Genomic DNA, 16,360 nt, shown 5'->3' with positions numbered 1-16,360 from the left:
AGGAGGCCCTTTCGGCTCCAATACCACCTCAGGAGAGCCACCAGCCAGCCTCCCCTTCAGCTCGAGCCTTAGCTTGGATTTTATTCATGTCCTGGTTCCTCTCCCAGCTCCAATTCCCAGAGACTCCCCCTCTCCATCCTACATTCTCTTGGGATGCTTGTCTCAGGTGGGCAAAGTAATAAATCTGCCTAGAACTGCTGTAAAATTACCTAGTCCATGCTGCCACTCACACTGGGACATCTATTCATCTAACGAGAATGTCCTGGGGCGCATGGCTGTAAGGCCAGCATATGGAACGTAGGGCAGGCAGATTGCTACAAGTTCAAGGCCATCCCGAGATATATAGTGGGTTCAAGTTTTGCCTGAGTTATGGAATGAGTCCAGGACAGCCTGGACCAGTTTGGGCACAGATGCATCTCATTTTCCCGCCTCCGGATCCTCACCCTATACCAGAAGTTGGTACTGGAAATAAGATTGCAAAGTGAAAGAAAAAGATGTCCCAGTGTCCAGGCACTCAGGGCAGGTTAACCACACCTAGGCTCCGTCCTGGAGTTCCTGACTGTACAGATGGGGAAGACTCGGGAAATTTGCTGGGAACTAAGCAGGCAGCTGCAGACAGGACCAGTGTTGCTGGTGGAGAGAAGAGCTCACACAGAGGTGTCATGACCAAGTAAAGCCCAGAGGGACTGGAGCTGGAGGAGCAAGCCAAAATTAAAGGCCTGTGAGTCCTCCACAAGAGGCTGCTATGATTGCTTTATGAAAGGTCTTACACTAAGCAGACACAAGCTTTGAATCTCAGGCTCCTTGCCAGGTTTGCGCCTCTCTCCCAACTCCTGCTCTGGGCCCAGGCAGTTGGGAGGGGAATTTGGAGACAGGCTTGAGTCTGCCCAGCTTCAACAACCAGGCGGCTCCATCATGCCTAGGACCCCCTACCTGCTAGGCAGCGTGTGACTTCCCTTCACTCCTAGAGGTCAGTGAGAACCTGTTATCGATGCCAGGCCGAGATGCCAGTGCCTTCTTGCCCCTAGAAGGCAGGATCAGAACCTTACCCACCCTCTGCCCACCTTCTCCTCCTCTGGTGTTATCTACCAAGATGCTGACAGAGAAAGACAGCAGGCCCTCTACCCATCTGCAGCCAGGATCCCCACCACCTCACACATCCTTCAGCTCCCCTCCTCCTAGAGGAATCCATGGCCATGCCAGTGGGGCTGGGTTTGGTTGGCACGGAGCTGGCAAGTGCTTACTTCTACTCAAGGGCATGTGAGGGGGCGCTGCAGGGCCAGCAGGAGAGGGTTAGTGTGTGCTTCACTTGATACAATGAGGAGGGCTAGAGGTCTTGCTACTGATGTCATTCTTTGCTGATTAAGGAGGGGTGTGTGTGTGTGTGTGTGTGTGTGTGTGTGTGTGTGTGTGCACGCACATGCATGCATGCATGCATCCATGTGCGTGTGTCTCAGAAAGAACCATTTTGATGGTCAGAGGATTTTGGGGTGGATGTTCTTATTCCAGGGGTTTGAATTTAGTTCACCAGATTTGTTCATCAAGCACCTTTATCAGCTGAGCCATTTCACTGGCCCAAACTGAACCATTTCAAAGTGTGCCACTGGGTCATGTGAGCCTCACCTCTAGTTAGCAGCAAACCATACTCATCGCCCAAATAAGGCCCCACGCCTGTGCCTGTTGGGCAGCTGCTGCAGAACCTTAGGGACCAAATGATGGTTGACCCAGCCAGCCAAAGTGTTTGTTACACAAGCCCAAGTATATGAGTTCAATTCCCAGAGCCCATGTAAAGGAAGAGGAGCCAACTCTTCAGATTTGGCCTCTGGTGTTCACAAATAAGCCACGGCACAGTGCCCCCCCCCATTAGTAAATAAATATAAACACTAAAAAGCGAACTGGGTGAATCTGACCCTGAGGGCAGCAGGGTATATTGTGTGAACAAGATATCTGATCCCCCTACTTGATTGTGCCAGGTATGTCCCTCCATGGTTTGTAAGGACAACCCCAAATGTGGGAGAGAGACAACCACCACCCATATCCTCAGCTAATGGGTCTCCTTCATTGGACATCACCAAACCTGAGCCCAGCACGACAGCTGTGACACCCCTGTCAGGACACACATGCTGTGAGGTTCTGAAGAGATGGGGCCAGCAGTCCCTCACATGCCCATCTCAGTTGTCCTGGGCTCTGTCTGCATGGGTGCCCACACCCAAGCTTGCCCTCGGTGGAGTGCCAAGAATGCTAAGTAGTATTACTGGGCGGGGAGGAGGGAGAGCTGCCCATATCTCGGGGACACCGAGAATTCCATCCATGGGCACGTCTGAGGTCACATGATACCAAAGAAGGTGCAACCAGAGCCGGGAAGCCCAGCCCCCACCCCATATCAGAGCAGGGATGTTCTGTATGTCTTCAGGGGAGGAACGGACAGACGAATCTGCAGCAGCCCTTAGGAATTTCAATTGTCTTCTGACCCCTCCACCCGGCCTGCATGAGGGGGGCACTTGTCTAGAGCACAGGAGTGAACAGCTGAGACTTTGTGTGATGGTGACGCACTGACATTTCAGGGCCGGGCTAAACGACGTGGGCACTTTACTCTCTGAGCCTGTACCCCCAGGAGCTGTGAAGGGGGGAGGATGTCTGGAGTACCCAAGGGCAGCTGGGACCAGTTCATCCTCACTGTGTTGCAGTGGGCAAGCGTTCTCACCTCTCTGTGCCTCTGTTTTCTCAACTGTAAACTGAGGTGGGCAATGCCCATTTCATGGGGTTACCTGACTAGTGTAGCCCTTGGCATCCTCCTCACTGTCTGGCTGTTATCACCAGAGGTTGGAGAAACACCGACAGCCAGCGGATAGGGCTATGGTGTCCTGCTCCCTCACACAGCCTGTGGGGCTCACCTTTGTCAGTGTCCTTGGCAAACAATAGCGTTCTTTTATTTGGGAAGCTGAGTCCAGCCATTCTGGACTTGAGTATCTGAGTTGAAGTCTTATCTCTCTCACTTATTTACTGCCAGAGTTGGTGCGTTCCTGCTGTACTTAAATCTGTGTAGTTTTGTTTCTTAGTCACATTTATCGGTCTGTGCGTGTGTACCAGAGTACACGTGTGTGGTGGTCAGAGCACAACTGCAACCATGTGGGAACAGGTCTTGGACTTGGGTCATCAGACCTGGCAGCAGGCACCGCCACCACCTTAACCAGCTTGCTGGCCTTCATTTCTTTCTGCTTTACCAAGTCTAACCAGTGTTCACTGATTCTTTATCAATGCCCATGGCTACTGAGAGCTCAGCTCTTCCTCAAGAATGCATGACTTTAAGGACACGGGCCCCTTCTGTCTGTGAAAGCCCCGCCCCCTGGCTTTCCCTCTTACAGTTCAAGAGTGGTAAGAACTTGTTTTTCTTTTAGACTTCAGGTTCTTCAGCTGGCTGTTATGAAGTTCTGCCCTACTAATCTGTCCCTGGCCATTGTCTTCGTCAGTCTTGCATGTGGCATCTCGGATGACACCTGTCATGCACACAGGTCCACATAGGTACACCTCGTAAGTGTGCTGGAGGCCAGTCACACTTGGCTTGCCCTTCCCTTCACACCCATTGACCCGAATGAGAGAGGAGAGGCATTTGTCTACACGGGCGATAGGAGAGGGCTACAGTGGTCGAATTCAGGAGAGACGAGAAGAGTGACCTAGTGGGACTTCTCATCCTGTGCAGGGTGTGAGACAGAACCACAGACAGAGTAACTAGGCTGTGGTAAGCTATTAGTCACTGCTGTGATAGTTTAAGTCGGAAGTGTCCCCTCCAGACACACGTTTTGAATGGTTGGTTCCCCGGTTGGTTACCGTACCTTGGGAGGCTCTAGAACCGTGGGAGGTGGCAGCTGGTTGGCAGAAGTACATTATTAGCATGAGTCCTTCTCCTAATTTGGCTGGGTCTCCATTCCCGGCCCACCGTGCTGTGAACAGCAGCTCGCTGTGCTCACGCTGCCACAGACAGGCACTTTGCCATCTCTCATGACGTGACAGACATTTTCTGCCCTGAGTCATCTGCAGGGATTTTAGCTACAAAAGGTGTAGAAGTAACCGATGCCCGGTACACAGGAGAGGCCTTTGGCTCAGTGATCAGACGTGAAGGCAGCTGCCTGGGTTTACATCGGGTCTGGTGAGGCCTCCCAGAAACAGAGCAGACTGAAGAACAGCATGGTGGAGTTTCACATCTGAGGTCTCTCCTCTACTCAGCCATTGGTAGCAGAAAATTCACATCACTGGGAGGGGTGTGTGTGTGTGTGTGTGTGTGTGTGTGTGTGTGTGTGTAGAACCCCAAGGCTGTGAGATAGATCAGCAGGTGAAGACACTTGCTCAGCCTGACTGCTCCAGAGTTCGATCCCCAGGTCATACATGGTAGAAGGAACTGGCCTGCTGTGCCATGAGCCTCCACCACACACACACACACACACGCACACACACATGCACATGCATGCACACGCACACGCTCACACACACACACACACACACACACACACAGAGAGAGAAAGAGAGAGAGAGTGTGTGTAATTAAAAATGTTTTTGTAAAAGAGCCACTGGACTCCTCAGCTAAGCAAAGCTGCTTTCTTGGGGTGCCCAGGAGGGAAGGCCTACAAGAGCACAGCTACCCCGTCTGGAGTCTCGCACAGATGTTCACTGATTGTGAACAGGTCACACAGGAAAGCTGACCAAGTCTGTTCTCCATTCCCAATCTTGAGGGCACCATGCAAGTCTTTAAAAATAAAAAGGGTTATTTTACATATCTGAGTGTTTTGCCTGCATGCACATATGTACAGGACAGGAGTGCCTGGTGCTCGTGTGCTCAGAACAGGGCATCAGTTCCCTTAGAACTGGAGATATAAATGGTTGTCAATTACCATGTGGGTGCTGGGAATCAAGCCCAGGTCCCTTGGGGAAAAAGCGCCCTTAACTGCCAAGCTCTCTCTCCAGCCCCTTAAAGTGCCTTCCAGTCTTCACCCTGGGGCTGTGACTTTCCAGAGGGACCAGCTTATTTCTATATCTTCTCCATGCTGGCTCTTTGAGACAGAATCTCATATAAACCAGGCTGGTGTCAGCTTCAAGGGTAGCTGATGACTCTGAACTCCTGATCAGTCTGCTTTTACCTCCAGAGTGCTGGGAGTAAAGACACACTCCATCACAACACCAGGCCACCTGTGGGGTGTGTGTGTGTGTGTGTGTGTGTGTGTGTGTGTGTGTGTGTGTATTTGTGCTTGCGTGGATGCATGTGCACCATATGCCCTCAGAGGCAGAAGAGGAGGACACTGACTCCCTTGGAACTGGAGTTCACAGACGCTTGAGCCTTGATGTGGGTTCAGGGAGCCAAACCCCTGTACTCTGCATGAGCAGTGTGCTCTTCTAACTGCCGAGCCATCGCTTCAGATCCACCACACCCAGTTTTATGCAGTGCTGAAGGTTGGAACCCAGGGCTTCATGCATGCTAGACAAGGTCACCAAGTCCCCCGTATCCCCAGACTTAAGGAGTTCAGAGTTCTTACCAAATCCTAGCAAGAAGGGCTTATGTGATATCAGTGGTGACATCTTTGAGGCAGGACAAGTGGGAATCAGTAAGACGTGGGGAAGACTCTGTCAAACTCTGTATCATCCACACCAAAGGACATAGATGGAAGGTAACATATAAGCTTTTTTCTCCCCCCCCCCCACCCCGAGGTAAGGTTGTATAGCCCTGGAAAGCCAGAAATTTGCTATATAAACCAAGCCTACTTCAAAAACTTGCCTACTTCTGCCTCCTGAATACTGGGCTGAAAAGCATGGGCCACCACAAACAGTTCCATAAAAAAAGCCAAATGCATATATATATATATATATATATATATATATATATATATATCCTTCATTATTTAAATGCCAGCTAGGGATGTATGTTATGGGTTATAAAAATCCTCTAGAGATCAGGGTCAGCCTCCTCAATCCCCACACCATGAACTTCACTTTTCTCTCGCACCAAAATCTCGTAGAGTTCTAGCACCAGCTCTGGTCTTCAGGAAAATGCTCACACACACACACACACACACACACTCCTTAAAGACTGTTGTTTCTTGGAGCCAGCTAACTGGACAGCATCCCTCCTGAGCCAACTTGGAAAATAGGTCATCTGGGGATTCCTCTGTAACCTCTTGGCCGGTTCTTGGGCCTGGATTGGGGCCAGCCTTGGGGCTATCTCTGAGATTTCCTGCCTTGGGCCCGGTCTGCTGCAGAGGCCCTACCCTGTCTAACTGTGGTTAGCAGCACACTGACTTCTGAGAATCGTGTGTGTGTGTGTGTGTGTGTGTGTGTGTGTGTGTGTGTGCGTGTATGCGCGCTGGGGTGGTCCACCATCATCTGATGTATTTGGAGGCGTGTCTGGGGCTCACTCTTCCCGCCCTCAATATAACCACACCTGTCACCCTCAGGTGTTAGCTGCCTACCAAATGCAGGACTGAGTCGATCCTATACACCTGCATGCGCTGATGCAGGCTCTCGCTCTTAGTATACTGAGTGAAGTGTCTCTGACACGCCACTGTACAGGGGCTGAGACCCAGATGAGACTGAAGTCTCAGGTACCCTGATTTCTTCTTCTTTTTTTTTTCAAGTTTATCCAAAACCTCCTAAACATAGGTTTCTCAAAATCGTCACGCAGGGGATGCATGCTGCTGTTTCCACTCCATCATCCACAAAGCAGTGGTTCTCAACCTTTCCAATGCTCCAGCCCTCTAGTACAGTTCCTCATGCTGCGGTTGCATCCAACCATAACATTTTGTTGCTACTTCATAACTGTATTTTTGCTACTGTTATGAGTCATAATGTAAATTTATTTTGGAGATAAAGGTTTGCCAAAAGGGTCTTGATCCACGGATTGAGAACCACTGCACTAAAGGACTCTTTAGAGCAATAGTCTGTAGGACACAGCATCAGACTGGAACTCAAGGCATAAGCTAAACCCATGTCCATAACGCTATGCTAAATTTCTGAAAGAATTCATTAGGGGAGCTGAAAGGAGGAAGTTCTCCTCCAGATGGACTGTAAGTGTATGCAGAAACTGGAGCTAGCCAGATGGCCCAAAGGGTAAAAGCACTTGCCAGGCAAGTCTGGTGACCTGAGTTCTATCTCCAGGGCCTACAAAGTCACCCTCTATTCTACACACACACACACACACACACACACACACACACACACACACACACACACCCCCAACACTCAGAGTCTAGTAAGGTCCAGATATCAAGACCCTCTCAAAGAAGAAAACAAACAAAAAGATGAGAGTTTATTCTAACCTAATGGAATGTGGATTCTGGACTGGAATGAGCAAGTGGATGGAAAAAAAATGGCGGAATCTAATGAACTGTGGGGTTTAGTTGACAGAAATGTGTGGATATTAACCTCTTAGTTTTGGTAAATTCTCTATAACATGTACGATGCCAGTACTCTGAGAGCAGAGTGTGGTGGTACAGCCTGTAGACTCCACACCTGGGAGGCAGAGGCAAGAGAATCTGTGAGTTCAAGATTAGCCCAGGCTACACAATGAGATTCTGTCTCAAGAAAAAGAAAGAAAATTCAGGTACGCTGGGAGAACAGCAGCATGAGGATTTATGGAGAGTTGTGACATAACATGTGGATGTTGGGAATCAAACTTGAGTCCTCTAAATGAACAATAAGTGTTCTTAGCTGCTGAACACTTCTCCAGTCCTGAGAGTCTTATTGTTGCCCAGAACAGCTTGCTCCGGGCTAACTGCCCTGTGAACTTCACTGGCAATCCTGTTTCTGGCTCTCTTCTAGCTGCTGGAGGGCTGGTTATAGAGATCTGCACCACCTCATGTAGCATTTTAATACAGGTCCTGCCTATGACGCTCACGGAGTCAGCAAAGACTTATCAGCTGCCTAACTCTGTTACTTTTGCCCTAGTCTGTAAATCTGAAACTATTGGGAAATGAACCCAGTATCTTTTAAGCATCCTAGACAAGTAAGTCACCACCGAGACAGAACCCTAGCTCACATATTGAATTCTTAAATAGTGAGGAGAGGAAAGGTAAGGAAACAGGAGAGAAGAGAGAGGAGAAAGGAACCCTCCTGTGTACCTGAGGTGTCCTTGTGGAATCCTGTCCTATCTCCCAGGACCTCCCACCGAGCTATCCATCCCTGGAACTAACTCAGAGAGCTTTGATTTACTTCCGTTCTGTATCTTTACACTTTCCTGAAAACAGAAAGGGGAGAAAACGACTCTTTTATTTTCTTTTCAGCCTTTTCCAGCATTATGCCATTTAACACACCGGTGCAAAGCAGGAACCAGGGCAGGAACCAGATACAGGGTGGGAACAGAGCGCAGAGCCGCCACAAGGGGCGGAACCCCCGCAAGAGGCCCCGCCTCCGCAAGTGACTCCGCCTCCACAAGAGAGTCCACCTCCACAAGAGGCCCCGCCCCCGCAAGAGCTGACACGCGGGACTTGGTTGGTATAAGGGCCTGAGCCTATGCCAGAGCAGGTGTAGCCAGTCAGGCGGGGCGTGCTGGGGAAGGATTTGCGCATGCGCATGCACTTCTCCTTGTCAATACACAAGGTGTTGGCTTTGATGGCCAGCTCGTGCTCCAACCGAGACTTGGTCATCACCAGCAGCTGCAACGCATCTTGCGTCTCCCGAAGCCTCAGTTTGAGCGTCTGTAGAGTGTCGTCTATGGTGAAGACCTCATTCACGAGCCTGGGGCAGGGCAGAGAGAAACCTCTGTGACTCTCCTTTCAGCACAGCTAGCCCCTGTATGGCTGGTAAAATGCCTGGGGGTGGCCACTGCGGTATAGTCTTCAGCCCTAGAGGGGAGCACAGGTGGACGAGCACCTCTGAGAGGGTCACCGAGGCTGATAAAACATGAAGGAGGAGACGGATGGTACAGAGAGCAGAATCTGCATGCCCCCAGGGGGTATGAGACCAGGTTATGGTGACTTTTGCTCAGGTCTCTCCCATCAGGAACACGAATCCAGGCATGCTGGGTAAGCCCCTCTTGGCTCATAGGTTCACTCCTCAGAGAATTATGGCTCCCAACCAATGGGAGCCACCTGGCTTGGAAGAGAGCTCCTCCCAGCAACCCACAGCCATTGGCCAACTGCCTCAGAGGTACTGAAGACTGCAGCACAGTGGAAGGACCCCTGGGGAAGGCAAATCTGAGACCAGTCCCCATATTTCCCCACCTTACCTGCCTCTGCAGAATTTCCCAAAACCCTGGAAAGTCTCTGAGGGGGAACTTTGGTGTAGAGAAAACCAGATGAGGATAAGAGGGCCATGTGGGGACCAAGGAGGAGAAGCTGTACAGAAGCAGTGCCAGGAGGGACTCTGGATGCTGTCTGCAAGTGACAAACCTGGGAGCTACATGAGGCTGAAGAGCTCGTGAAATGTGGCCTCTTGATTCAGAAACTGATATCTGATATATATATATATATATATATATATATATATATATATATATATACACATATACATATATATATTTAATTTTTTTTAAAGATTTATTTATCTATTATGTATACAGTGTTCAGCCTGTGTCTACGCCTGCGGGCCAGAAGAGGGCATCAGATCCCACTATAGATGGTTGTGAGCCACGATGTGGTTGCTGGGAATTGAGCTCAGGACCTCTGGAAGAGCACTGACTGCTCTTAACCACGGAGCCATCTCTCCAGCCCTGATATATATATTTTTAAAAAGCCCCCTGTTCGGGGTTGGGGATTTAGCTCAACGGTAGAGCGCTTGCCTAGCGAGCACAAGGCCCTGGGTTCGGTCCCCAGCTCCGAAAAAAAGAAAAAAAAAGCCCCCTGTTCATTCAATTCATAGTATACCTTTTTAATTAATTTTTAAATACTTTTAAAAGACAAAGTCTCCTGTAGCCAAGGATGACCCTGAACTCCCCTCCCCTCCCTTCCTCTATCTGCTGTGTGCTTCTGCGCAGTTTCTGTGGTGCTGGGAACCAACTCAGTTCCTTGCTCATGCTAGGCTAGCACTTTACCAATAGAGCTGCCTCTCCGGCACCACTTAATTTAAGTTAAATTTAAGAGGATGAGCATGTAGGTCAGTTGGCAGTGTGTGCCTCCAATGTGTGGGGCCCTGTGTTTGATCCTCAGTTCTACATGAAAAGAAAAGCCAAGAATAGAATTACAGTCAACAAGGTGGTGGGCTCCAGGATTGTGGCAGCCATTAGATGCCAGAGAAAAGCCCTCTCCCTGCCCTATGCGTCTGAACCCCCTTTTTTGGAGCTGCATAAGCTTTCTATCCACTCTCTTGTCATCAACAGAAGCAAGTACACCTAGCCAGCAGGGTAGGCAGGATCTAGCCAGCCAGGAATGACTTGGGCTCCTTGCAAGGAGAGAAGTAGGAGATGAACAGGGATGTAAGCAGGCTCCTCTTCTTCCATCAGATCCTGTGGCAAAAGATGCTAAAGAAATGGAGGGGCCAGGACTGTGATCTATCCCTACTGCTAAGGTCTCCTTGGCCTTCTGGAGGAAGCAGGAGGGTTTCCTGAGCAGAGATGTGGTCTTGAGGGATGGGGAAGCTTTAGAGAGAGACAGGGTGGAACCCAGAGCTCTAGACTTCCAATCCAGCTCACAGCTGAGCTTTGAGCCTGGGTGTCCTGAATTATGGTTCTCAGACAGTGTTCCTGCTGCAGCCATCCAGGCAGGACTGGAAATATTCTGAAGAGACACCATGCCCCTCATGTTGGCTACCACATGATTGAAACTATAGTTCCCAAGAAACTGAAGTTCTCTCTCATCCCTGCCCACATGGGTCTCATGATGAAAAGGAATGGTCTGGAAACAGGGTCTCACCAAGTTCTAATGATCAGAGCACCTTGCAGGAAAGACAGGAGCCTAGGAAATGATGGCTAAGACTACATTGTGAGACCAGGGCTGCTGTGTAGTCCTTTGTCCTCTGTTTAAACCTCATGTGAGGACCTGAAGATGCACTGAGGGAGTGTTGGAGCTGGGCCTCTCTCTGTATGTGTTCCTTTCCCCAGTGTGGCCACACTGCATAAATTTCCTGCCCATGCCTTCAGATGCTCATCTAATTGGCCTTGTTAAGGGTGAGTAGACAAACCTACCTTGTTAGAACTGCCAGGAAGAGCCCAGGCTCCGAAACCTACAACTCCAGTAACAGTGGAGCTTCTGAGGCCCACCTTTCTCTTCCTAACCCCAGTAGTTCCTTCTACCCCAACTCACCTGAACTGTGACACATCCCTGCAGAGCTCCACGTTGGGCCGTCGGGTCCTGCATGCTAGCCTGGTCTGAGCCACCTTCAGTGGGCATTCCTTGGCCACAATGGCCCTCTCCAGCAACATGATGGTATTCTCTGCCTGGAAGATCTCCTGCAGTATCTGTGGGAACGGGAAGACTGTCACAGCCTGGCAGAATTCTCTCACTTCCTCCTCTTGGGGGAGGCCGGGAACTGAAGTCACCTCAGGGGCCACTGCTGCCACTCCTGCTTGTCACCATGACACTGACTGCTGTGGCTGGGCCAGCATCAAGACTAATTCTGGGTTTTGAAACTCAGCTGAAGGAAGCCAATCATTGTTCAATGGAAAGAGCAGAAGGAAGAAAAGGAGGGATGGAGGGGAAAGAAAAAGGAAAAAGGAAAGGAAGAAAGGAAGAAGAGGGAAGGGAGAAAAGGGGTGTGTGTTTTGTGTGTATGTTTATGTGTGGTGAGTGTGTGTGTGTGCATGAGTGTGTCTCTGTGTGTAAGTGTATCTCTGTGGTTGTGATGAGTGTGTGTTTGGTGTGTGTGTGTGTCTGTGTGAGTTTGTGTGCACGTGTGTGGTGTGTGAATGTGTGTATGAGTGTGTGTGTATGAGTGTGTGAGTGTGTGTGTGTGTGGGTGTTTGTGCATTATCTAACATCTAGTCATGTAAACAATGTTCCCCATATAATGCTGCCTGCTGTTGACCCACTCCATGGAAAGGTGAGTCCCAGCAGAGGCAGGAGCGAGCTTGCTAGGATGAGAAGTGCTCCATGTCTCCATGTGGGAAGAGGTTGCAGAGGTGTGAGGCTGGGAAAATCTCGTTCATTGGGCTGTATGCACTTTTTGATTATCAGACTGGTACATGTTTATATATCGGTAGAAAAGCAGATGAAAGACTGGGCGGTAGAGTGCTTGCCCCGCATGCACGAAAAAGTGAGAAAAAGGTCACACGGGAACAGATCAGTGAGGAGTTGACATTTGTCCTGGGGACATGGAAGTCACTATGTGTCTTTCTATACTTTTATGTGTTTGAAATTTTCCATAATAAGAAAATGAAGAACATGAATGGAAATGTATGTGCAGAGCCCTGGCTTCCATCCCCAGTATAGCACACTCCTGTACTCTGACTCGGGAGATGGAGGCAAGGGGGTCAGAAGCTCAAAGACACCCTTAACTATGAAGTAAATCTGAGGCTAGCCTAGGCTGCATGAGACCTTGTCTCAAAAATTAATACACAAATGAAAATGCTATAACAAGGGCGACAGTAAAAGAATAGCCACGCTGGGCTGATCTGTTGTTATTAAAGGGGCCAGGCCTTGCCCCTGGCCATCCCTGGCCTTGCCTAAGGTTGGGCAGATGGTAGTACCTGGAATCTCCACACAGAGCAATAACGGCTCTCCACCCCCAGGCATGCAGCAGCCTGGCTCTGAGAGCTGTTCTCTCCTGTGAGAAGGCTCTTTGTAGATGGTTGTGCTGATACCCACTCCAGCCCTGGAATTACCCAGTACCAAAGATGCATGTTTTATTCCTGCCAAGCCTAAAACTAATGCTCTCCACGATCACTTTATTGCCAGAATCTTCTGCAATTATCCATCACCACATAGAGTTCGATTTCGTATAGCCCAAGAGTCAATAATGCTTGAAGAAAAAAAATGCACCACTAAGCTCAACCACGACATTGTTTGACCCTGCTTGATCCAGTTTTACTGTAAATAGATGTTGGTTTTGTGTGCCGCCATCATGCTGAAATTAGACCCAACTCGTAACAGGGCTGTTTATTATTCCTCCTCTGCCAGTCGAATGGGTGTGGAGCTTAAAAACCAGAGAAATCGCTAGTACAGTACTGCTGGGAATGTCTCATCACCCAGACTGGGGGAGTAGGGGACAGAGGGAGCCAAGAGTAGGAGCCAACTTTGTCAGAAGAGTGGTCAGCTAAACCCCAGGACACCTGGTCACATCTGAAATCCAGAGTCACCAAGTGCTACCACTCTCCAGTGTGTGTGTGCGTGCATGTGTGTGTGTGTGTGCATGCATGCGTGTGTGTGTGTGTGTGTGTGTGTGTGTGTGTGTGTGTGTGTGTATGGAATCCTTACTCAGTATGCTGGCTGCCGAAGGTGGGACATTTGGGAATTGAATAGGTCATGACATGGGACCTTTCCTTCATGCAAGAAACAACAAGAAATCAACTGTTTTCTAATCCGGGGGTCTTTCTGATACTGGAAACTTCCATTCTCCCAAACTTGACTTTCATTGTTTGGGTGTGATTTTGTTTGTCTGTTTTTTGAAAGAGTCTTAGAGTGTACCCTGAGCTAGCCTGGAGACCATACATAGCCCTCCGGTTTTAGCCTCCAAAAGCCTAGGAATATAAGCACGTGCCACTACACCTAAGTAAAATCCACTGTAAAGTATCCACTCCACACTTTATAACAGCCCAAACACTCCAAGACAGGCTGGACACAGGCATATGCACGCCGCTATGGAGGTCTTTCTCACTTTTTTTTTTTTTTTTTTACCCCAGGCTTCCCTCAAACTCAAGACAATCCTCCTGCTCCAGCTTTCAGAGAACTGCGATAACAAGGCATGTGCTAGTTCACCTGATCCATAAGCTGTCACTTTTAAATAAATTATTAAAGATTGAGGTGACTCTTTTTAAACTGAGGTGCACGGCACTTGACGGTGCAGATGGTTATGGTAAAGTGGCCAGGGCGAACAGGTCTGAGACTCCTTTTCATGTGTACATAAACAAGGCAGGGATGGAGCCTTGCATCAGTGGTGACATAGGGACACGCGGGTGAGGACAGGAGAATATGTGGGGTCACTTTCTTCCTTCCCCAGGCTCCGGGCTGGAGCCCTCGGTTGCTTCTTATCTCACACCCCTTTGCCCCTCCTTGCTGTACATCTTGATCAGACCTGTCTGTGGGTTTTCCAGAACACTGGGGTTTTCCAGAACCTTCTGCTATGGCCCACTGATGATTCACACCCAGGGCACATCTGCCCAGGCCCAGGTGTGTGTTCCTGCTGCCAAAAGAATGTCCCCACAGCCTCTTATCTAGCCTGCCACTTTGAGCCAGGGTTGTCTCCATCCGAAACATTTCATCAGTTTCATCTCAGCCCTGGAAGCCCTGGAAGCACGCGGTGCGCATGCGCGCGCGTCTCCAGGCTCCCCAGTGGGAGATCCAGCCTCTGAAAGATTGGACTGTGGTCCTGATAGGCTGCAGGACAAGCAACAGTTTGAGCTGGCCAGGGCCTGGACCTCCCTGAGCCATCAGGGCCATCACCCTGAGCAGGAGAGCATCCTGGATTGTCACAACACAGAGAAAAGTAACAAAGGACAACAGCCCAATCCCCTGTGAGAACGCTATTTACCAAAGCGTGTAGATATCTCGTATGTTTGTAATGGCACATGAAATGAAGAGCCACATAGCAGCAATCAAAATGGGTGTCCAGGGATGCAGAGCGCGCTGCTAGCAGTACCACAGAGTCCATAAAGACCGGAGCCAGGGACGTCACATGAGCAATGTGTGCCAAGAGCTCACCCAAAGGACAAACTCATCCCCTTCGTCAGGACCAAAAGAGAAAGCAGAAAGCTCCCAGTCCCAAGAGTTTCTTTCAGTTGGGTGTTGTGGCTTGTTCCCGTCATCCCAGCCTTCGGGAGGTGGACGTAGGGGAATAGTTCACGGTTCTCCTCAGTGAGGCCAACCTGGGCTACACAAGACCCTGACTCAAAATTAATATTAATTAAGTGACTTTGAGGTAAAAGTGCTTGCCACTGTGCCTGATGATTGGCTTCAGTTCTAGTCTCTAGACTAGACAGAACTCGCTGTCTCTTCTGATCTCTACACATGCGCCATGCCATGCGCGCGCGTGCGCGCGCACGCATCCCCTCGCCGCCGCGCCCCCCCCACACACACACTAAAGTACATGTAAATGAAAGTTTCCCTTTAAAAAGAGTCTGCAGTTCAAGGGGGAAATTACCGTCTAAACAGTAAAGTTTCCTGGCTTTCCTAGCTGAACACGGTAGTGTTCCAGAGACTTCAGAATAGCTGTTCGGCTCTGCCCCACTGAGGTTCTGACTCTGTGGGTGGGAGGTTTCTCGGAATCCTTGGTTACTTGGTCACAGAAACCCGTTTCACTTAGAAGTGTAGAACCACGAGCAGGCGAGGGGTGGCAACAGGGAGGTAGGTAAACTGATAGGGTCCTCAGCAAGAAGGGGCTAGGTTAATTACTTTGCTGCAAGTGGGGATGTGGAGCTAAGCCCAGGCTGTCTATGCCAGCAAGGAGTTGCAAGCAGGGCAGGGTTAGGATCTGTGCACGGGGGACCCACAGGCACTTCCCACAGAGGAACTGGCACAAGGGAGCTGGCTCCATCCCGAGCTTCTGGGAGAAATGTACAATTTTGAAACTGGACCCAGTGCTGTGCTCTTTCTCCTGTGGCCCAGACTCTCCAGACACCCCAGGCAGGAAGCAGGGAACCCCGGAGGCCTCTGGAGGAGAGAGCCTGGGCAAGCCTGCACATGCTCCTGAGTGCAGCCCTCAAGTTCCAAGTTCTTACTAAAGGTAGGTAACATGTGTACACGGGCCCACAAACACTCTGCCTCCTTTGAAGCCACCCCGACCTGTCCCCAGAGCTGTGACAGTCCCACATTTATATCAGGTGCAGCAGGTCTGCAACCTCAGCCCTCCAGGGGACCACAAGTCCAGGTCCTGACTGGACTTAGCTCTGAAAGCTGTTCTCAACGAGAACAAAGAAGAAAACTCAAGCAGGGTCTCACACACAGGGCCTTCACGGGAGCTGTCCCCTCTGTTTAAGGGACTCCTTCTCAGATACAGGGAGGCTCCCTTCAGCCACCTCCTCAGGCTGTGGCTCATATGCTTAGGCGGTTTCGGTTGTAACCCATTAAAACAATGCTTTAGAACTTCAGCCACAGATGTGGCAAAGCCCAGTCAAGTTTGCAGCCACTCAGAGCAGAGGTGGATGCCCTCTGGAGAGAGCCATTCCCTCTCCTGGCTTACGCTCTGCCTTGCCTTGTTATACTACACACTCAAGCAAGGGCACACACACACACACACACACACACACACACACACACACACACACACACGGCTGCCTGGCATCTTGGCCCAG

General features: G+C 50.0%; 1 protein-coding gene across 1 annotated transcript in view; it reads right to left on the bottom strand.

The window, feature by feature from the left end:
- Window positions 1-8,231: 8,231 nt before the first annotated feature.
- Tekt5 (tektin 5) overlaps window positions 8,232-16,360 on the bottom strand; it is a 36,468-nt gene continuing 28,339 nt past the window's right edge. The window contains exons 6-7 of the mRNA XM_032912814.1: window positions 11,220-11,374; window positions 8,232-8,718 (exon numbers count right to left, since the gene is read on the bottom strand). Of these exons, the coding sequence (XP_032768705.1) occupies window positions 8,286-8,718; window positions 11,220-11,374 (588 nt within the window). The 3' untranslated portion in view covers window positions 8,232-8,285. The remainder of the gene's footprint in view (window positions 8,719-11,219; window positions 11,375-16,360) is intronic.

The sequence above is a fragment of the Rattus rattus genome, chromosome 9 (assembly GCF_011064425.1).
Source record: "Rattus rattus isolate New Zealand chromosome 9, Rrattus_CSIRO_v1, whole genome shotgun sequence".
NCBI lineage: Eukaryota > Metazoa > Chordata > Mammalia > Rodentia > Muridae > Rattus > Rattus rattus.
The sequence above is the reverse complement of the archived record's forward strand: the minus strand, read 5'-3'. Positions and strand labels throughout refer to the sequence as shown.